The sequence below is a fragment of the Haemaphysalis longicornis genome, unplaced genomic scaffold (assembly GCF_048455015.1).
Source record: "Haemaphysalis longicornis isolate Haplotype H1 unplaced genomic scaffold, Haemaphysalis longicornis Haplotype H1 scaffold_10, whole genome shotgun sequence".
NCBI lineage: Eukaryota > Metazoa > Arthropoda > Arachnida > Ixodida > Ixodidae > Haemaphysalis > Haemaphysalis longicornis.
Genome location: NW_027526204.1, coordinates 41,090,331 through 41,113,190, shown reverse-complemented (window position 1 = coordinate 41,113,190; position 22,860 = coordinate 41,090,331). Strand labels below are relative to the sequence as shown.

General features: G+C 46.9%; 1 protein-coding gene across 2 annotated transcripts in view; it reads left to right on the top strand.

The window, feature by feature from the left end:
• Nucleotides 1–22,525, top strand: part of LOC144158402 (G-protein coupled receptor-associated protein LMBRD2B) — a 59,706-nt gene extending 37,181 nt beyond the window's left edge. The window contains exons 11-15 of one of the 2 annotated variants that reach the window (XM_077689273.1): nt 863–1,105; nt 4,353–4,554; nt 6,084–6,182; nt 13,246–13,420; nt 21,991–22,525. In XM_077689273.1, the coding sequence (XP_077545399.1) occupies nt 863–1,105; nt 4,353–4,554; nt 6,084–6,182; nt 13,246–13,409 (708 nt within the window). In that variant the 3' untranslated portion in view covers nt 13,410–13,420; nt 21,991–22,525. Of the gene's footprint in view, nt 1–862; nt 1,106–4,352; nt 4,555–6,083; nt 6,183–13,194; nt 13,421–21,990 lie in introns of both variants that reach the window. The other variant, XM_077689272.1, reaches the window with a different exon arrangement.
• The last annotated feature ends 335 nt before the right edge of the window (nt 22,526–22,860 follow it).

Genomic DNA, 22,860 nt, shown 5'->3' with positions numbered 1-22,860 from the left:
GCGCGAATCTAACCACATCGCAACCTACCTCTGAAGTCATTCTTTGTTTATCATCACTCAAACGAACGGCACTTCAAAACGGAGGCGCGGGCGTTGTTTCGTCTTCTTTTCTTTTCTTTTTTTTTTTTTTCGATTCAGCTGCTGCTGATTTGCTGATTGTACTAACTGTGCACCCGACCTAAAAAATGCACGCATGTTGTGGCATGGGATGTCACAGAAGCCTTTTGCGTCCAACCAAATCAAGGGCAGATAACCCTTGTTTTGACAAGTGTACTGGTGTTGAAAGAGTGCAAAGGAGCCTCCTTGCGGGATACCGGATGTCCTGATGTCCAAACTTTGGTCGTCTTTTTTTGCTGCTATGTGCTCTAAAATCAGTGTTTACCGTATAAATCTGAGTTTTCCGAAATTTCGCCGGCGAGGGTTTTTGGAATTTTTTTCGGATGAATCTGAAAACCCGGAGCCCTACCTGTAACTTACACGCTTACACCCTCGCAAAGAAAACAAAGAAGAACGCCTTCTAAGTCAATTATAACATCCTTGCACCCTAACCAAAACACAGGAATACACCCATTTTAAGCACATTTCATGGTTAATTCCAGCCTTTCGAGGGTTTTTTTTTTTTTGTTCTTTGATAGGGAGTAAGGGTGCTACACTGCAAATGGATTTATCCCCTTTTTGTCTATAACTTACACCTATAAAAAAAACAAAGAAAAGCACTCTTTCAAAGGGTGTAATTAATGATAAAATGTCCTCTAAAAGGGTGTATTCTTGTGTTTTTGGTACAGAACACCCTTGAGAGTGTAAATAATTTACAGTGTAGTGCTGACCCCTTGCGGTCCCCCCCCCCCCCTTTGCTGTGCAGCTGATGAGCATCGTGACGCTGGGCTACCTGTGCGCGTGCGCCTACTACACGGTGTTCCGCCTGCGGGTGCTCAACTACTACTACCTGGCGGCCCACCAGCAGACGGACGCCTACAGCCTGGTCTTTGCGGGCATGCTGCTCTGCCGCCTGGTGCCCCCGCTCTGCCTCAACTTCCTCGGCCTGCTGCACCTGGACACGCACGTCTCCTCCGAGTCGCACCGCCTCGAGACCGCCTACACCGAGGTGCCCCTCCTCCCCCTCCTCCTCCTCCTCCTCCTCCTCTGGAGGGGGGGGGGGTCAGATAAAGAGAGAGTGATATAAAGACAGAGACATAGGAAGGGAGAGATGGAAGATCAGCAGAAAACGAAAAAACACAGCACAAAACAACAACGCGGGCAGGACAGTGCTGTCCTGTCCGTCTCTTTTTCTTTTGTGCCATGTTTTTCTTTTTCTGCTGATCTTGAAAGTTGCCCTAAACAGGGTTCCAAAGGTTGCGATTTTACGTGCGCTATCACTGGAGATAAGAAACGTCCTGCCGCAAAAATTGTTTAGAAGCGTTGAGTAGTAGCTGAGTTATCGTTCATTAAAAGGGGCCCGTAATAAGGGCCGGAGCATTTACTCTCTCACCACGCCTCTGAAGCACTGGGGAAGCTGTGATGTCACCGACTAGGCGCAAGACCACCTAGAGAAACGGCTGGTTTGAGATGGCCGCAACCATTGGTTCGGCTCGGCAGTACATCTCTCTTTTTTTTTAGCAGCTGTCACGCAGGCTCCTCCTACAACTGCCGAGTGAGGCCAGTCGGCATGCTTGAACTGCCCGGTGACCGCACTGCTCGTGTCAGCTGTACTCACATCGGCACATCAGTTTTAGAATAGGGGAAACAAGCGTTTCAATGCCGGATAGGGGGGTCGTAAACACAGCATGTTTGCTCACGACAGTAATTGAAGATTTACACCGACGACTAGTGACATGCTAGCATTTCCGCATATGGCGAACAGGTCCCTCCGAGGCCCAGACGCTCGTAGAAGGCTTAGCATTGCCGCAGTTATACAGTCGCCGCTTTATGAAGCTGTGCTGATGACGATCACCAGAGCAATCTTTCACTGCACTGTCATCCCCTCTCACGCATTTATAAACTGATTTTCAGCAATAGTCCCGCTCTGGCGGGCGGTGACAAGCTTTAGCTGCTGCGGTGTATGCCGTATTGTGCATGTACCGCACAGTGAGCTCCTTGTCGTCTCTGCATGCAAATGCTTGCTGCGGTCGCGCGTGTAGCGGCGTTTCAGTCTGCGGAGGCTCTCCAATTTTTTTCAGCGTTATTCATGCCTTGTAAATGATGCGCTATATCTACAAACTCAGCTAAGCTCGTGTGACGGATAGCGACGGTCGACATTTGTCTCTACAAAATATGCCGTGCCACCGGTGTCGGAGCGCTGCACGCCAGAACTGCACCCGCGTTTCCCCCAGATCCGGGAATGCTGATTGGCTACAGCATTTAAAGGGGTCCACCAATAGCAGCGCCGTCCTTCCTGTTCAGTGCTTTGCACGTAATGACATTCTGCTGCACGTCATAGTGCGGCAGTGTGGCGGCGAGGAAGCGGTAGGTAAGCAAGGAAAAAAAGAAGGGATCTTTGCGTGTTTGTGCGACCCCTGCTTTATGCAGAGGTGTAATATTTGTTATACATTGTCGTGAAGGGGCACTCCAGCGATTGCGCGATTGAAATGGCGACCTTTGGAAGCCTGTTTAGGGCCGCTTTCGCAATGAACTTTCACGAACTCGCCCAACTCTGTCCCGCAGACAGAGAACGATCAGTAGAGAGGGAGCTAGAAAATCATACACCCCCTTCCATCTAACGCCGACGATGGTTGAACGCGAAGCTTATTAGTGAGGGATTCTTTGGTTGTCGTCCGAGTTTCGATTTTGACCCAGAGACAGTTTGGACTTTGACTCATTGAGCTTTGACTTTGACGCGCACGCAGTTTGGAATTTCGGTTGCAGCAGGCTTTCATTTTGACCCTTTGCCATTTGATTTCGTACAAAGAAAAGCTTTGCATTCAACCACCGTTGTTGTTAGATGGAGGGATGCATGGTATTTCTGTCGAATTTTGTATGTCCAAGCACCCGTCTCCACATCCAGACTGCTTCGATCGTGCTCGAACGATGCAGTCAGAATGATGCGGCTTCATAATAGGAGGGACCCAAGTTCCAATTTGACCATGGCAAGTGTTTTAGTTTTTATTCACTTCACCCATGATTACCATCATCGTTTGAGAAAGTTGGCTTTCCCGCAGCACGTTTTGGGTGGACCACAGGCGACATCAGTGAGAGGCTGAAAGGTTCGCTTTAATCCCTTAAGGGCTTATGACGACGTAGGCTTGTGTCGCAACATTTTTTGCCTGTGACAACGTGTGGTCGTCATGGGTCTTTTGCAAAGTTCCAAGGGGCTTTTGACGAGCTCAGCTTGTCAAGTGGTGCTTTTCTTTGCGAAGCATAGATGGCAGCACAGGTTTCGTCATTGGCGCTTTTATTCGATGAGAGTTGGCACACGAGAAGCCGGAATGCGTGCTTTGTGTTTCCCGCGTGTTATAAAGAAACATGACCCTATTGATGCTGGGTTCTCGTGCGGGATTCATGTGCAAGCAGGAGTGATGAGAATGTCGGTGTCGTGTTTGATTCAGGTGAAGAAGATTGTGCTGAGGGTTTAATGGAGAGTGACTCTCAATTTGTTGCTAAATACACCTCAAATGCCTTAGGTATGGGGTATTACACATGGTGTGAGGAATGACCACTGAAAGAATATTATGTGCCGTAAACCTTTTTCGCAAGGATTGTTGTTTTTAAGATGTTACTGAAGCATTTTACGTCGTAAGAAAATTTGACAATATTGGTACATAATTGTGTTTCTTAAAGGAGCCATGAAGACAAAATACAAAGTTGGGTTTATTAGAAAGACTGCTTAGTCCTGATGACAATGATACCAATATCATCGCAATCTTCGAACAAATAACGGAGATATGAAAGAAAACGTGTGAAGCCGCGGCGACCCCCTAGCCAATTTCCCGCAAGTTTTCTATGACTTCACAGAACCTTGTTTGTGTGATTGGCGCCCGCCCAACTGACCTGTCGCAACGACACATGGCTGGACGTCTGTAATAGGGCCTCTGGTTCCATTTGACCGCGTCAGTTCAATGCTAACGTGCAGTTAACGCACTGAAAATTATGTTTTATTGTTGGTCCGTATGACGTCATTCTTGCTCATAACACGTCACTGTGGTGCAAAATTTGAAAGTTTTTAAGTATACTTGCTTTTTTTCGTTAAAAAACATCTTTTATGGCTGTAATGGAGCTGAGTGAGATACTGAATCCTAGTTCTTTCAAATTACACGAAATTGTATTTTCTCTTCATGGCTCCTTTAATGAGCCCTTACAGGGTTAAAAGATGCAGAGAGAGAGAGAGCGTCGCTGCCCGCTCCTCCTCCTCGGTGCAGGTGATGGGCCACCTGGACCTGATCCCGATCGTGGCGCGGGGCTTCAACTTCTACTTCCCCACCCTGATCTGCGTGCTGTGCCTGGCCACCTGGTGGCACCTGGGCTCCCGGCTGCTGCACTGCCTCGGCTTCGAGCAGTTCCTCACCGACGACGAGCTCACGGGGGACCTGGTCGCCGAGGGCAGGGACCTCATCAAGCGCGGTACGGGGCCTTATTGAAGAGGGCGAGGCTAGCAGAGAACGGAATCATGCGGAACAGGTTGTCTCAGTCGTGCAAGAGGTGTAAGCGCAAAAGTGCAGTGAGCCTTTTGCAACGAGTGCATTGGCACATCCCCCACGCTGCAGTTCGTAACATCTTCAGACTACGGCTATTTGGTCGTCCATTGCTAGTGGCGGGCTCAATCACGGTGGCTGTTTTTCCAGTGGAAGTGAAAAACAAGAACACCGGTGCGTCGAGGTGTAGGTACAGGTTAAAGATCCTCACGGGGTTAGAGTTAATCCGGAGTCCTCTGCTACAGCATGCCTCGTAGCCTGGTTGTGCCATCGGCACGTTAAACCTTTAAAATTTTAATTCGAAATTTGTAGGGGTGTTCTGAGTGCATGATTGTAGTTTCCCCGCTGCATTAGAATGGCCTGACCTAGAAAGTCACCCTACTAAGAGACGCACTCCCCAGGGGGTCAAAATTAATCCGGGGCCTTCCAGTATGGCACACCATAGCCCAGGTGTTGAACCCCTGGAATTTGGAGTGGTGGGCTGAGTTCGTGAGTGTTTGTGGTTTCCCATTGCGTTAGAGTGACCCGACCTAGCGGGTGACCATACCGAGAGGCGCATTTCCATATAAGCGTGTCTTTCAGTTCAATGACCTCTCTTTAAGGGAGGACGCAACTTTCAACTTCGGAAAAATGACCAAAATGTTTTTTTGAAAGCCACATATTCGGCTTCTATGTTTTCCATTCTGTGCGTTTGCTAAGTTTTTCTGCCGAAAACTGTCGCAAAGTAGCATAAAAACATACTTCTGCCAGTCGCGGTGACAAAATATCAGCGCAAGAAAGTGAAAAAAAACGGCAATTTTCAGAGTGCTGTATCTCCGCGATGACGCACAATAGTACTTCGGCACACAGATGCCGAAATGCTATTGGCCCTCCGGTCGAGGTGCACTAAAACGACCCTCCTGATTGGGTGTCATTGTGGCAACGCAAGATGGCAGCTGCCTGAACTGTGTAGTGCGCATCTCAGAGTTCATTTTCGCTGCTTCACTTGGCCAAATTTCTGTTCAATCATTTTATCTGCTGTGGTATTCAATACAGATGTTATCGCGATGCATGCTGCCATGTACCATGGAGATGTGTTCCATCGTACTTGTCATGGCTGGCCAACAAGCCCAGAATTTACCTGTGGCTGCAAAAAAACGCAGTATTATTGTTGAAAGACCGTTTAAAGTTGTTTTAGCAAGAAAAAAAGTGCAGCTCCAAAATGTTTATTCGTGGGGGATTTTTGGGAAATTTCATGCGGGACGAACTAAAGAAGAGATGTTACCCTTGTTTACGGATTTTGGCTTCAGGAAGGAAAAGAAGGCATGCGCCTAGCCAAGCCAAGTAGGCGAGGAACGTTACTACTGAGGCGGTGCCGACGGCCGCATGCGATTGCAGCGGTCGGCATTCCTGAAGCATTTATTTTTATGAAACTGTATGGTCTGTCCCACTCAGGCTTATACCGGCTTTCCTTTGCAGAGCGGGGACGACAGCAGCGGGCAGCGGACGCACGTCGCAGGGCGCCGCCAGCTTCACGGCAAGCCCACTCCGACGAATCCGGAGGCGGCGGCGGATTTGGTGAGTGCCGTCGTCTCCTTCTCGAAGAGGAATGCCATGGTTGGGTTTTATCAGTGGTCATGTGAGGTAGCTACTAGCATTTCTGTCTGCACACTAAAGTGATGAGATATATAATTCGGTTGCCCAACTAATTGTGTCCCGAGTGCATTGTGTCGATTAGAAGGTTGTAGACAACACCTTACAGCGTCCATTTTGGCTGCCACTTCCTCTGTGACTCCTCTTTAGCATAGTTTTAAAAGGGCCAAAGAACGGCACAACATGCCGTGCTCTCAGGATGCACTTGTGCCCTCTGTGTGGGGTACATTTGCTATCATGTGGCTCCGCTGCTCATGGTACGGCAATGTCCTCGCACTTGCCAACTCACTCGAGCTCATGGTTGTCCTTCTGTCAGCACATGAAACTTTTAGCATTTGCGCTTTGAATGTTCTGGCAAGCACAAGAATCCTAAATTTGGCCTTTGCTCTGGACCTTTGACGCCTAGCATAAACATATACAGTGGATCCTTGTTAAACCGTACCCGCATAAAGCGTAGTTGCATTTATTCGTATTTAAGGGGGGACAAGACTCTTAAGAAAATTTCTTTTAATTTGTAAGTAAGCTCTGTGGAATGTGCCAATTTTGGTATTTTTTTCCCACTGATTTCAGATATATTATTATTTTTCCAGTCAGTCAATTAGTTTCCAAGATAATTGGAGATAATTAGCCATATTTGGAGGAACAATGGACAAAACTGTGTTAGTCATAAAACTGTAATGTTTATATTTTCCAATATTGTGAAGCCTGGTGAGTGCAATAAGAGAATGGGTTTTTGGCGCACTGTTTGGAACTAATTTTACAGCTCATTAAAATTTGGTGTTTGTAATGGGAATTTGAATTGGTTCGTTGCCACTGGTGCCACCAAGGTTTTATGGGCTGTAAAATTAGTTCCAAGTGGTGCATCAAAAAACCGATTCTCTTATTGCATTCACCAGGGTTCATAGGATTGGAAAATATAATTGCCCATTACATTATTCTACACTGAGTCGTTCCAAACCAAATATAGAGAGCGCTACAGACGCATACCGTTCATGACGATCGCTGTGCGACAAAGGAGCACTTGGAAATAACGAACACATGGCGACAAGCAAATTCTAGGTAAATTTTGCCGGAAGTGAATCACGGCTAACAAACTAGAAAATTTGTCAGTGTTATCTGTTCCAGTACGGACGACTTATGACTAACACTGTTCCTTATGACTATTCCTCCAAATATGGCTAATTCTCTAATTATGCCGGGAACTTATTGACTGACTCAAAAAATAATGATATATGTGAAATCAGTGCGAAAAGAAAAACACCAGGACTGGCACGTTTCACAGAGTTTACTTAAAAATTAAAAAGACCTGTTTTAAGAGCCCCTTAAGCCAACTGCACTCGAAATTTTGACCGCGCGAAATCACTGTTCCTGCATAGTATGAATAAAAAGACCGCGATGTACGAAGTATGATGCCTAAAATGTGCGTATTTACACCGCAAGCGACCAGCAAAAATCGACGATTTTGAAACCGAAACTGGGCAAAACGCGGCCATTATGGGCAGGCGGAAGTGACGTATCAGCTGTCGGCGCGAGCAGCCTGACGGCCTGGCCTGGCCTGGTCTGAAGGAGCGAGCTATAGCTGTGCGCCTCAGCCAGCCAGGAGGAGAGCGTGAGCGCACGCGTGCGGGGGTGTGGGAGGCGCGCGGAGAAGCGAGCGCTTGTCCCGCAAGCCTGACACTATTCGTGCGCTCCGACCAAGCCTCAAGCTGTGCATTCGAAAAAGCATACAAAGCGTGGCCTACGACCTGTTACCATAAGGCAGTCGTCGATTCACGCCACGAATTTCCAACCGTTGGCTGTTCGTATAATCTTTGAGCGCCGCACTTGCGAAATAACGTCGACAAAAGAACCTCAGACATGTTCTACGGACGAGACACAGTTCAATGCAAAAAGATGGAAGTTTGGCTATGGAAATATGGTTCGTGCAAAATGTGCAATATAAGGGTCCGCATTTTCTGCCTTTTCATGGTGCATTTATTTCAAGAAGCCTTCTCCCAATCCACGGAGTCATGAGCATCGCGGTTTTAAGTAGCAGTGGTAGTATCACCTGCAGGTTAAAAAAACAAACAAAACATATCAGTCAGTTCGTCGTAAACAGCTGTAGGAGTTTGGTTACGTAAACTCGCGACACGCCTTTGGGTACTTGCCTACGTCCACTTGAACCCCGTGTACTGAAAGGACGGGAAGATCTTTTGGATTTTGGCCACCACACAGCTGGGCAGAAAAACGCGGTTGCCGGACCCGAGCTCGCCGAAAGCCCACCACACGAACTGCCTGTAAGCCGTGTATCTGTATCGCCTGGAAGAAATTTGTATGTGAAGCAGGACCACAACTTTCCACAACTAGTAGACTAAAAAAAACTTTTCTTACGCGCTCACGTCGTCGATGTCCTTGAACCTTCATCGAGGATGAAACGCGTCAGGCAATACACGGTGAACTGTGGGTTCTCTGTGACAAAGCTGTGCCCGTTATGACGCAAAATTTTCGCGTCCACTGCTGCCTTTCCGTGGCAGCACATGCACTCCACATCGGAGCCCATAATTGTGCAATGGGCACACGTGCACCAGAAACGATAATCTACGTATTGTCTTCATGTTTTTCAAGTAGTTGGGGCAAATACTCACCACTCCGTGCTGAGTAGTCTCTCCGGCCGGGGGAAGAACGGCGGCAACGGCTTTACCTCGACATCCGAATTGAATCCTCACTCGGCGATGGGCTCTTAATCGTACGGACGGACCCCGAAAGCAATACCTTCGGAGTAGTCTTCCTCCTCTGACGATATATCAAAGCAATCAACACTCGATGTGTCTGACATGAGGCCCTACTTGCTACTCGCGACGACACTCGAAAAGGAGAGAAGCGTACGATTAACGAAGCCTCTTCGGAGCCATGAAGGCGAGGCGTACCGGTGCGAAATGCAAGTTTCTTTGGATTGTCCCACTGGGAGGCAGGCCGATCGGCCTGGGCGGCTGGCATGTCACTTCCGCTAAATGGCTGTTTGCGCGACACGCCGGCAGGTGCTTTGTCGTCTGCAAGGGCGTTATTTTGAGTGCCTGAAACTGAATAACCACGCATTGCACAGAGCTACCGGTCGCGTCGCAGTAGTTCTCATGGTACCTGCTACACATTTCGAAGGCATTTAGCCAGGGTGAAATTTGAGTGCAGTTGGCCTTTAATTCAAATTTAGAGGCCAACTGCACTGAAATTTCGCCTCGACCAAATTTATTTTCAATGCATAGTAAGTACCCCCAAATCAGCTGGGACACAAGTGGTAGCCCCGTGAAACGCCTCGTTAATCAATTAGAAGCATCTAAAAAAGCTCCGCCGCAGACCACGCTGCACCTGCCGGCAGATCGTGTAAACAGCCATGACGCACTTGTGACGTTCCAGCCGACGGGGGCTTCTTCCTCTGGCCAGCCACGCAGCTGGAGAACCGGTCGAGCTCTGCTGCGCACGCTTCACCCACGTGCTGGCACGTACACACGTAGAGCTTGCGCGCAGACTTTCTCCCAAGCGACTGACCGTCCGGCCGCTCACTGGATGGCTGCAACGTCACTGCAATGGCCGCGCTCTCTCAGTGGTTTCGGTTTCAAAATCGCCAATTTTTGCTGACCGCTTGCGGCGTCCACGCGCGTATTTCAGCTGTTGCATTTTGCATGTTGCTTTCTTTTTATGCAGACCATACGGATATAGGGTTTTCAAGAGGTTGAAATTTTGAGTGCAGTTGGCCTTTAAGCCGAATCCTCGACTCGGTGCCCCTTTGACCGAATGCATTCGGATAAACCGTAGTGCCGGCTAGCATGTACTTTCTTCGCGTCCCCGTCGGGTGCAGTTTAACGAGGTTTCTTTGTATAAAAATACTAGAGAGCACAACTGGTGCTAGTGTGCGGTTATACACCTGCACCGTTTGCAAACTGCGCCAGTGCAGCGGTGTCCACGCCTTCTTCTCAAGGATGTTTTATTTCAAATGTCTAGGGATACAGAGCTAGACAAGTTGGTCTTTCTTACGCATTATGCAGAAAAATATGATGGTTGCAAAATTTAAAAACAAACATCAACTCTGCACATTTCATTTGATAAAAAAAACCTGAGACTATGGTGAAAGGCAGCTGTAAGACTTTCGTATTAGTATGCAAAAAGACAACCGGGAGGAGGAGGTTTTCTCAATGCCAAGGAATTGAGGCGCTTTTTAAGAGCACTTTCCTCCTGCCATTTAGCCACATCTCGTTGGTGCTTTGCGGGAGAAAGCGTGTCACTGCTGGCGAAGGAAGTCTGTGCATGTTTGCAGCAGTTGATTGTGAGCGTCGAAAAGTCCGATACATCTGGTGCACTAGTTGAAAAGAATACCGTATAAACCAGAATATAGGTCGACCCCCTACCTTGAGGTGGGAAAAGTTGACAAAAAATTTTCACAGAAGTGCATACACAATGTCTATATTCATTTTCGACACCCGTCCATCATTGCCACTCACTATGCCTGCCGAAGTCACTCGTCTGAACTCTCAGAGTCGTCCGAGCATGACTGCTTCTCGCTGCCATCTTCAGTGCCGTCAGGCGCGTTGCTGATGGAGCACTTCCTAAACGCTCGTGCAACCATGTCGTCGGACAGTGGCTGCCAAGAGAAGGACACCCAGCTTGACACGGTCGCGAGGGATGGTCTTTGCAGCCATGATAAAAGTAACCTGCAGAAAGCGATGGAAATCGGGCCACATCACGTGCGTTCAGTGTTCCGTACACTTGCGCCGGTACTGGTGCAAACAGAAAGAGAAAATTTTCGCAAGGTGACACGGAAAGGGTTCAGCGGACCAAAGAGGGGGTGATATCCCCAAATAGAAGACCCGCTGGCGGAGTACGTGCAGCAGCAGCAACAGCGCTGCCCCAGACCATCGTCGTGGTGACTGTCTTGCCAGCAATAACCGGCACATTTCCCTTCGTGCCACCTTTGGAATAAACCTTGCTTGTTCCAAGTGAGAAAAAGGTGCATTTTTGTATTAAATAGTGAAAGTCTAGTGTGAGTTACAATCGAGGACATAGCGTTTTTTTTTCTTCTTCGGGCAGTGAAAAATGGGTGCGCGTTACAATCGAGGGCGTTAGATTCGAGTAAATACGGTAAGCCCTTATTTAGTGACACTAGCGTTAGCCATCACAGGTACATTTCGGAAGAAAGCCCGTAAAGCGTGAAGGACAAAAACACAACAAACGAACGTCAAAAAAGCATGTCGGCGGGTGGGCCAGGACCATTTTTTTCAGGTGATTGGTGTTGACTGCTTCCCCGACACAGCCTACACCGCGCGGTAGCACGGTTGTGCAGTCACATAGGGAGAGTGAGGGGAAGGAGGGGAAAGAGCCTCCCGCTGCCCATGAGTGGCCGGGCTAAACCACTTTTAGGGGTGTGCCGGCGGAATTCTATCTCTTCCACGAGGAAAAGCCAACTTGGAGGAGCACTTCTGTGGCATTTGGCGTTTGATATTGCCGCGAACCATGTACGGGTTTGTTTATTTATTGTTTGTTTTTACTCTTCGGCCGCGCCAGGCTCTGTTCCATTCTTTATTTTTATGCCGCACGAGCTATCTCATTCAGATAAGGAGACTGTTCCGCCCTAACGTCACTAGTGTAGAATAATCTTCCTTGCTCTACAATGTTCTGGATGTGAATCAACGGTTTGAGAACCACGCGCGCCGAAAGATAAAAAGCCTGCAGAGCAGACGCTGGTGGTATTAGACTCACCGATGCTCACGTCACTTTGTTGACTGCTGCTTCGCCGCCTGTGTATTCTTTGAGTTGTTAGGGGAGCACAAGTTCGCTCCAATAAACTTATTTTCCTTGAGGAGAACTGCGTCGTCTTTGGCTTGGTGACAATATATTGTGAGGCGCTGGTATTTTTGCTCCATATAGGTGTAATTTTTGGTATATATTCTCATTGTAATTATAGCGTGTCCAAAAATTGTGTGGTGTAAAGGATACTTCAATGTAAATGGGTTAGATAGTAGTCGGGTTCGGCTGTACCAAGTAAATGTTTAGCAAAGTTCGCTTTCTGACCTCCCCCAGGTGCCACACCAATGCACTTGCCCCCGAACTTTCAACACAACACGGGGGCTTGCATGTCACAGATTTTAAGGGGGGACGCTGGTCTTGACATTTTTGTCATTTTTTCACCTATGTGGTTGATGTTTACACATGAAGTGTATTTTAACATCGTGAGCGCAAATATGCAGTCAGTTGTCATCTATGTGGTGCAAAATCAAAGTTGTGCAACATGTTATGCCTATCTATTTCTGGCAATTTTTCCATTATTTACCTAAGAAATACTCAAGTACTTTTTTTATTCCTTCATGCTCTAAAAGGACTAGGGGGTGCAACTATACCACAGAAGTAATTTTAGCATTGTTTTTGCAAACACTAAATTTTGTTAACAGGTTATGAATTAACGATGTTTGCACAATGGACGGAATAAAATCTTGCGCTAGCAAACAGAAATTCTATATTTGTGTGGTTTTATTGTACTGTTCCATTCATAAGCTTTCGAATGCAACAAAAATGATGCAGATTTGACCAACATTTGACAAAATCCCAAGATTTTGTACTCGAAAGTTGACCTCATCGGAAAGAAATTGGTCCCGGGAAAGCAAGACACGAAGTTTGGAAACATAGGTGAAATTGGTCATTTAGGTGACTTCAAAGGGGGGCAGTGTTGTAAATATTTATGGTGCAACTATAATATTTTGCAGGTACAGTCTTTGGTACCTGTAGACTGCGAATAAAATTAACACTGAAACTTGCTCTTTTGGCAAATTTTTGGTCAACCAGTGTCCCCCCTTAAAGTGGAGTTTTGCAGTTGGTGTATATCGAAGAACTCTGGGCTGGTGGCGGTGGTGGTGTTGATGATGATATTAAGATGCTGCTGATGATGATGGTGGTGTGGGTGCTGTCACAACAGGCACAGGAGATGGAGGCGCAAGCACTCTTGCGCATGCGCTCTCACCTGCAGGCTCGGGCAACCTGACCCGGTCGGGGTCGGAGGAGAGCGCCCGCACGGAGCTTCTGCGCGGCGTCGAGCCGCTGGCGGGGTACACGGCGCCGCGCACAGACGAGCACGCCTGGAGGCACCGGCAGGGGGCGTCGCCACCGAGGGGCCTCTTCGACGACGTCTGAGCGAGCACCAGGTTTGTGCGCTTGCCTTCCGGCTTTCTCGTTCGGAAAGCTTTGCTTACGGGTCATGTGCAGCTTAGCTCTTCCGGTAGGGGATCTCAAAAGAGAGCAAACACCTGAAATGTCGAACGAATACCGTATGTACTCGCATAATCCTTGCACTTTTTTTCCGGTAAAATCGGCGTGAAGTTAGGGGGTGCGATAATTATGCGAGGATGAAAATTTCGGGGAGTAAAATCTAGCTTAAATGAGATTTGAATAGGTATTATACGTAACCAAGACGTTTCCAAGCAGAACTTACCTTTGAAATAAAAGTACAAGGTTGACATAGGCACGAAGTACAAAACTTTATTTATTGCGGCCAGCCGCCGCCCAACTTCACCATCCCGCATTTGGTAGTGGGGTATTCAAGTTGGAACACTCCCAGTCCGATTCAGTGCTGCTAGCATCGCTGGTCGCTGCCTCGTCGCCCTCAGAGGCCTCATCTCCCTCCCACACCATGTGGTCTTCAGTGGCGTCCAGGGCATTCGATATGCCCGTCTTCTTGAAGCTCTTGATGACGACGGCGGCGGCGCCGATCATTCGCCCACTTCCGATATCCGGCTGCACAGTAGCTCCGCCAACAGTCTCCTGATCTTGCCAGCTGGTGTCAAGGCGTGCTGGCCTTCGGCTGTCTGCTCTGCGGACAGCCTTCGAACATTATTCTCAAACAGCTTGTTCAAAGACATGTCCAAAGACTGCAGCATAGATGTTAGGCCACCTGAAATGACAGCCAGGTCTGTGCGAGGTTCCTTCAACTTTGCACCTCATGTTGGTCACCTTCAGTTCCTCGTGTTGCTGTCTCCAGCAGCTCACGCTGAACTCGCTGAACTCACGGGCCTGCTTGCAGCGCGGTTGCCATGCTCTGTGGCATATTCGATAGCTTTCAGCTTGAAAGTGGCTGTATAACTGGCGTACTGCCCTATGGCGAAGCGGTACCAAAACCAGTTCACAACAAAGTGATGGAAAACTTCTCTAAATGGTGGAAAGTGAGCTCTGATTAGACTGGTTAGACTGGTTTGACTGACTGCTGCTCCTTCAACCAAGGGACGACCACGGGCTGTGCGAACGCCGCCTAGTAGCACGCACATGGAACCGACACACCAACAGTGTGAATAGCATTTGAGAGATGACACTAGGCTGCCATGCGCCTGACATGCCTGGATACACGGCACTGTCCACTTAATGGAGTGGTGGTGAGCGTATGCATTATGTGGGTTTTGTGAGCAGGCGACTTTCGCCGTTGCAGTTTTGAAGGTGCAATAATTATGCGAGGAAACACAAAGTGCAAGTTTTAGCGGCTCACTTTAAGGGTGCGTGCATTACGCGAGTGTGAGCATTATGCGAGTAAACACGGTACTATGAACAGGGCATTCCTGTTTGATTCGTAAACCAGGTCCTGCTTAATAAATTAATCTATGAATGATCCATTTAACTGTAGAATTGCTTACGATTGATTGGGATTGAGTGAGCTGGTTTGAATTGACTGGAAATTTCAGCTTGAACGTAAAAACTTAGAGGCGAAAGAAAAGAAAACACGAACATGGATGCACACAGACTTACAGACAGCCTTGTGGCCATGTTTTTCTGCCAACTGTAGTTTCTTACGTTCAAGCTCAAATTTCCAATCCATGCGCAACTTCTTCATCCGGGCATACCATAGAGGAGCACAACACAAATTAGCAATTGTTTTGCACATGTAAGAACCTTAAAAACTGTCTTTCATCACACAGTAACGGCCATGTTTTACAGCTTTCACCGGGGGCTCTGGAAGGGGGGAAAGGCTCATTTCGAGAAGAGATTGCTCAGCTCCCTTCTGGTCTTGGTATGATTAGATAAATCGGGGCTCTGAAAAAGTAAAAACTGGCTGGAATGGCACAAAGCGTGAGGCTCAATACCACAAAGTCATTTTGCTAGGACGTACAACCTGCCTGCAAAGTCTCATCGCTATTTAACTCCTGATTCGCCTTCTTTGCTTCTTGTAACTCGTTACTGACACATTACTATCGTGGAACCCCTATGAGACGTCCCCAAGTATTATGACGACCCACTTTTAAGGGCCCTGCAGCTTTTACCATCGACTACTTGGAATGCATTCTGGGGTAAAGTCTGTTGTCCCAGAAATGTCCTCCCGCAAGAATTATGAAAATCGCGCATAATTGTTCCCTCTCAACTCGACCACCGACAGCGCAACGAAAGTATGTGCGCTGTCTCCCGGAGAGGGGGGCGGCTTGCGGCGTTCTCTCCGGCGGCCTTCGATATATCACAGGCCGGGGAGCTTTCTCCTTTTCTCCGCAACTTGGAGGCGTTTATTTCTGGTCTGGGGCCACAAAAAAGCAGGCATGGGTGCTTGCTCGCAAGTGCGCGCTCAGGCTGGTAGGACGTTTTTGAAGCAATAACCGTTTGTTGTCGAGTGGTCTCATTGAAAAGGGAGTATTGAGTTCGTCACTGAAACTCCGTGCGCACTCAGAACACAAAAGAAACACCAAAACTGTGCGAACATGTTCAGGTACAGAAGAGGTTGGTACACAGCGCCGATGACAGCAGATCGTCACAGGAAATAAGTTGACCAGCGACAGTCAATAGGACAGCCATGGCCTCAATGATGTCATTTAGGCCATGCCAGGGGTGCATAATGAGGAAAACTGAAGAGAGCGCGGTTTGTTTTTCCACGCCTTTCACAGCGATTTGTGCGCTCCCCGCTTCACGTGCACGTGTAATATTTGGCTGGGGTGTTCCTAGCAGTGTAATCTAAATGTCGCGCAGGTTTACTTGCACTGCAGGTTTACTTGCACTGTTGCAGGGTCCCTTTTAAGGAGCCATGAAGACAAAATACAAGTTTGTGTTATTCGAAAGATTTGGTGTTTTATAGTGCCCCCAGCACTTGTCCGAACGCAAACGATGCTTTATTCACTGAGAGATTAATTCACTTAAGTTGAAGTTTTGATTTTCCCGCTAAATCGTGCGTTTTCGTGGTTTGCAATGACATAACAGGAACCGACCGCTCTGCAGCCGTTTCAAAAGCCTTGTTTACTGTTAGTGAGCCTAAATGGCACCACCATACCGTAGCAAGCCGTTTCCTGCCTTTGGTTTGTTTTTGACTGTAATTGAACCTGGCTTGTGTTTGTTCAGGGAGGAAATAATCGTTTTGTGAAACATAATGCTCGCTCGACAAATATGGTCACGTAAGACACCGTTTCCTGTCTCAATCGGCCAGTGTCGTCTGAGAGAATCCCAAAGCCCCACAGTCCTGTGCAGCTAAACCAAGCATAGTGCTCACAGTACCAACAGCAGTACGCATCGGTTCTGCTGTTGCGGTACTGCAGTAGTACTTTGACTTATATGTTTACGTGTGCTTTCGTAACTTCCACTGTTTGTCCCACCATTCTTACGGCTTTGAAAAGAAAGTGCCCTAAATTTAAGTGCAAATCGCTCATTCGGCAAGCTTATAAGCTCTGCCTAATTTGCGTTTGCTTTTGCCGGCCTCCGCCAATCGCAGATCGGGCTGGTATGACATCATAGGTTCTGTTGCGGGAAATGAGCTGGTGGGTCGCATGGCTATTCCTTTTTTTCCTAATTATGTAGCTTATTTGAGCGAAGTTTGCGTTAAAAGCGGTGTCAGTATGATTCTAACGAGGCAATCTTTTGAATGAACCAAACTTGTGTTTTCTCTTCATGGCTCCTTTTAGATGGATCACCAAAGGTCCCGGCAAACTCGCCATAGAAACAATGCATTAAACACCCCGATGATAGAACGCTCGAGCGCATGCTTCATACGACGGACACTGGCAGGGATGAAACATAATTTTTCCCACCTTTTACGCTGCTTCGTCCCGACCTTTATCTCCTAACCGCCGTTTGATGGCGCATGATGTAATACAAAGGAAAACAGTCCGCTGCGGGCCTGGCCACTTGCTGGCGGGTACTGGCGGGCGGGAGCGAGCCTTTGACGAAGAGCCCAAACGCGGCAACCCTGAGAAGTCAAAGTCCAGGTCACCGGCAGACTGCAATTTGATGCTCCCATCGAGGCGACGAACGTGAAAACACGTACGCAATACCCCACACCGATGACCGAACTCCTGCTTTCCTTGCCCGCTTGCCCTCCCCTGTATCACTTGCCTGCGGCCCTGGCCACACTCTCGCCTTTTGTGCTGCCATGTCAACCTTCCCAGCTTATCTTACGTGTGCTATGCGCGGGGCCCGGTCGTGGGGGGTCGAGTGCAGACGCTGCAAGCGGGAGGTGGGGGCATGGAATAGTCGTTTTTTAACACGAAGTGGTCCCTGCAGTGCATTCAAGACACCAAATTGATGTAATCTACTTTGATTTGTCAAAGGCATTCGACACTGTGTCACACTCCTTGCTGTTACAGAAACTGGACAACTATGGAATATGTAAGATGTACTTGATGCTTTTTGAAAGTTACTTGTCTAACCGTACAAACGTTGTGCGAGTTTCGGGCTGTTTCTCTGGTGAATTTCGCTCAACTTCTGGAGTGCCTCAGGGAAGCAACCTGGGCCCCTTGTTGTTCTTGATTTTTATCAATGACTTGGCTGAGCGCATGCAACACTCTGAAATGCTCCTCTTTGCTGATGACATTAAGATCTTTCGGCTAGCGAGTGCTCTCTTCTACAAGATGACATCAACACCGTGTCAGCATGGTGTTCAGCAAACATGCTTCGCATCAACCCATCAAAGACCAATGTGATATCATACCATCGTCGACAGGTGCCGATTCAATTTTTGTATAAGCTGCATGGGGGTTCCATTACTCGAGCGTCAACAGTGCGGGACTTGGGTGTGCACATTGACTCATCACTAAGTTTTAAACACCACATTGAAAAAACAGCCAGCGATGCAATGAAATCCCTTGGACTTGTAACACGTGTCACGAAAGAGTTCACTGATCCTACCTGCTATTTTTCCCTGTTTCGGGCTATTGTACGTTCCCGGCTAGAGTACTGCTCGGTTGTATGGAACTCTGTTCCTCAATACTTGTCACTGTCTCTGGAACGAGTCCAGATGAGATTTGTTAGAATCTATTATGATCGTTACCTTTTCAGGAAAATATATTACACGTATGACAGAATACTCGACCACACTGGATTAAGCAGAATGAGTGACAGAAGAACACTCCTCGATATGTGCTTTCTTCACAAGCTCATTCATGGAGCTGTTGACTCTGCCGATTTGCTAACTTCCATCAATTTTCATGTCCCCACACGATGCCGTTCCTCGCCGCTATTTTATCCTGACGTCAATCATAAAAGTCCTGTCCAGAGAATGCAACTCCTTTACAACTCACTTGAAGTGCCTGATCTGAGTATCTTTGATCGTTACAGCACTTTTGTGCAAGCTGTTAAAAATTCATCTAAAGCCTGAGTGTGTACTTATGTGTTGTAAAATCAGGCGAGTCAGCCATGTAATGCTTGTTCCATTGAGGTTATTTTCATTTCTCATGCTCTTTTTTCGCTATGGTACACATCTTCTGAGTGTGTTCTGTGTGTCTTCTTTTGCGTTGTAGAATCGTGTGAGTCAGCCTCATAATGTTTGATCCATTGATGTTATTTTTACTATACTCTTTTTTCCCCATTGTACACATCTCCCTTTTCTATCCTTTCCCTTGTTTCTTCTGTGCACCACGCTGAAGGCGTCATGCTGTTTGTGGGCACTTATCTAAATAAATAATAAAAAAAAAATAATAAAATTTCCGGATACACAAAGATTTCACTGACGTCATATCCGTCACGGAAATGATGCTAGTACAACGAAGCAAGCGGCCTGTATAGGGTGCACCCCTGCACACAGGGTCTTCTTGCGGGGAAGCAACCTTTAGAACTACAGAGTACGTTATAATTAGGGGGTTTCGTTTTCGGGTTTTATATTTTAACATGAAAGTGTTTTATGCCGGGTACACCAAGATTTCCCTGATGTCATATCCGTCACGGAAATGATGCCAGTACACCCTTGCTGAAGCGACCCGCCAGCAGGATGTCGCTCGCCAAGCACACCCACAAGAAGACAGCCGCCGACCCGCAAATTATGCTCAGCTGCAGATTTCGCTGCACATTTCCCTTTCGTGTTTTACCAATTCCTGTGACATAGAAATCAACCACAGTTTTTTTTTAGGAACTTGGGATTTCAGTTGTAGGTGTGCAAATTACACTGGAACACACTAAATACAGTAATTTAAATAAGTCCTTAGCCCACGTGTTGCGTGAGACCGCCTACTAGGGCGGCATTGGCCCGTGCACCAATCATACGACACTCCGGTCATACAAAGCTTTCGCTTGGTCCGTTGAAAGTTGTGTTATCGGGGTTCCACTGTATTACTAGAGTTTTGGTGCCCCTTCTAGGAGGAGTAAACAATTTTCTTTGAGTAATTTTACTCACGATGACATTTATTTTGCACGTCAAGCCGAATTGCAGGTGCAGTTCAAGTACTATGCAGAGAACATGATAGCTCTTCTCTAACCAAACAACACCTTTAATTATCAGATTATGTAGAATGTCTGAAGGGGATAAAGAGCTGTTACTTTAAATAAATGGTGCTTGATTCAAGAATAAATTTGAGAACCCAGGGCTGATGTATGTGAGGAAAAAAAACTACCCATTTCAGGCATCGAAAAAAACAAACTCTGGTTTCCAGAACTAAAAACTTATCATCATCATCATAGTTGTCGTCATTCTCGATTGTCTTGAGCCCCCCTCCGCCTTCGAAACACTTCCAATGCCCCTGGCCTTCACTTACCATGTTTATGCCATTGCCTAATTGGTATTGGCTGTATGCCTTCTGTTTGAGTTTATATTAGTCCTGAGCATCTATGCAGTTGTTATATGCCATTTAATATTTTCTCAACATTTGTGGCCACTCGTCAGAATCCCCGAGTGGTGTTGCAGTATCAGTTAATAGGTAAACAACTCTTCAGTGTGTTTGGCAGACTTGAGAATGAGTGAACATTCATGAATGTATTCACAAGGGCTGCTGCCTATTTCTGGTGAACGTGGACACTGTAAGTGACAGTTCCGCAGTGCATGCAGTAATAAAAACAGTAGCTAAAAAATTGTTTGTGAGAAGCGGAAGTGGGGTCATCTAGTCTGGGCTCCTGGGGTTGCATATATTCAAGTATGTCCTCTCTCACCCAGTGCCTTTGCACTGCTTTACGATCACAGGGGGGCACTGCCAATGGCAGCATGACCGGGAGAATTTAGAGGAAAATGTGCGATGCCGATTCATGGAAAGAAGCCGAATTTAGTGTCAGGTCTTTGAAAAATGCTCATTCCGGTTTGGGTGGCACTGTTCCAAATTGTTAATGGTGTACAAGATGGCCACCAACTCTCCTGTAGGGAAAAATTGTGTATATTTATGTTTTTTAATAGGAAAGTAAGCGCAGTTGCCATTTTTGGGGTTAAACAAAATTAACTACAAAATGCTACTTTCGGGTAAAGTTTGACCATGAAAGGAAAGGTGGTTTGCCCTGGAAAAATTTTTCAGGATGCTCACTTATTTGTCATAACAGCTTGAATAACACGAGAAGCAACTTTCAGGCACAATTTTTTGTTTTTGTTTTCTTAAACTTGACTGATATTCTTGTTTACTTGGTACGCAATACAGTTGAACCCCTTTATAAGAGACATGTACCGGGGAGCAGTTTCTGTTTATTATACGAGATGTCTCTTATAAGCGGGGAACCATGTTTTCACTAACTGATCAACCCCTAGTTCAACGTGAGCATCCCAAAACTAAAATAGGCTCAAAAGAACACTACACCATGTTGCAAAAGATTCATTATAATTTATGCGTGGCCTCCAGAATTTATGCAATATATTTGAATCTTTGTTTGCTTGTTGACTATATTTACACTGTTTTTTACCACAGATTCTACAACCTTTCTCTCCTTTCACTTTTTGCAGAAGATGAATCATAGATGTCGAGTTCACAAGCCTGATGAATAGCCAGAGTGCGCAGCTTCTTCTGCTGCATGCCCTGGCTATTCATTACGCTTGCAGGACTCCACATCTGCGATGCTTCTTGACTGGGAGCTATGCGAGTGGGAAAGCCCGCTTCACACTCTTGATGTTCTTGGCTTGCGCAGGAGACCGTACGTGCGGTCGCGCTTGTGCGCAAGGCAGTAAGCTTTAACCACTTCTGTGCGTTGCGTTCCCACTGGCAGGGCTTGTCGTCGTCATTTCATAGCTGACTGAACCACTGTGAGTTTGCTGAAGTTATAATAAATAGCGACTGCGAGTGTCTGTTGTCCCCTTTGATTTTACAACAGACACAACTGCAGTTAGTGACTGGTGGCACCAAATCTAACGTTAAAATGTCTGTTACAAGTGGGATTGTAGGCCAAAATTCAAGGATAACTTGTCCTTTATAACCATCTATCTTCTACATCCGATGTCTGTTACAAAAGAGGTCAATTTAATGGGAAAGATAGGGCGGCCAGCGATGTGGGTGAATAGTGTCTCTTATACCAGATTGTCTGTTACATCCATTAAAACAAGGTTCAACTGTAATGCACTCCTTGCATTTCTTCTCCGCAGACATCCCTGCCGACTCGAAGGCCACCGCTGTCTGGGCATTCTCGCACTGGAACTACTCTCGTCATTTTTCCGACACTGCATTCAGCATGTCTAGTAGTGTACATAGCGTTAGTGGGTACCCTAAGCATATGCCTGTATCACTAGGCCGGTGTCGCATATCTGCTGTGTACCGTATTCGCCAGGCCAGGCCTGCTATCTGCCTCGCCTGGTGGCCTGTATATGTGCCATGTTGCATATTTTTATTATGTTTATCGACTCAGCAGTGTACTTTATTATGCACATTCCTGGTTTTATGCCCCCTTGTTGCTTCGTAAGTGTGGACTCGTTTTAAGGGAATGTGCAGTGCATTGTACCACACTCGGTGCGTTTAGTTCTTTTACCACTGTTCCTGTTATTGTGAGAGCACCTCGAATGAATGGCACTGTGTATGTAAATTGTGAGTCAAGAGCTGCAATATATATATATGATTATTTATTGATGCTTTTAGTCTCTTTGTGAATTCGTCGAATAAATAAATGCACCAAGTGTGAAAATCCGGAAGTCTCCGTGTGTGCTTGGTTTTGTCGATTGTTAGTTCTTGCTTTATTTACGTGTCTGAAGACCATCTGCTTGAGTTGGCTTTTCGAGATAATTTTTTTTCTTTTTCTCTTGTGATGCTTGATATGCCTTTCGTACATGTCGGGCTGGCTGGGCTAGTTGCGCTCACTGGGGATATGTTGCTGGGCTAGTTTCAGGGCTAGTTGCCATTGTGCTAGTTGGTATTGGGCTAATTGCACGGCTAGCTGCCACTGGGCTAGCTGGTTTTGGACTACTACTGGGCTACTTGGTATTGGGTTTATTGCAGGGATAGTTGGAGTTCGGCTAGTGCAA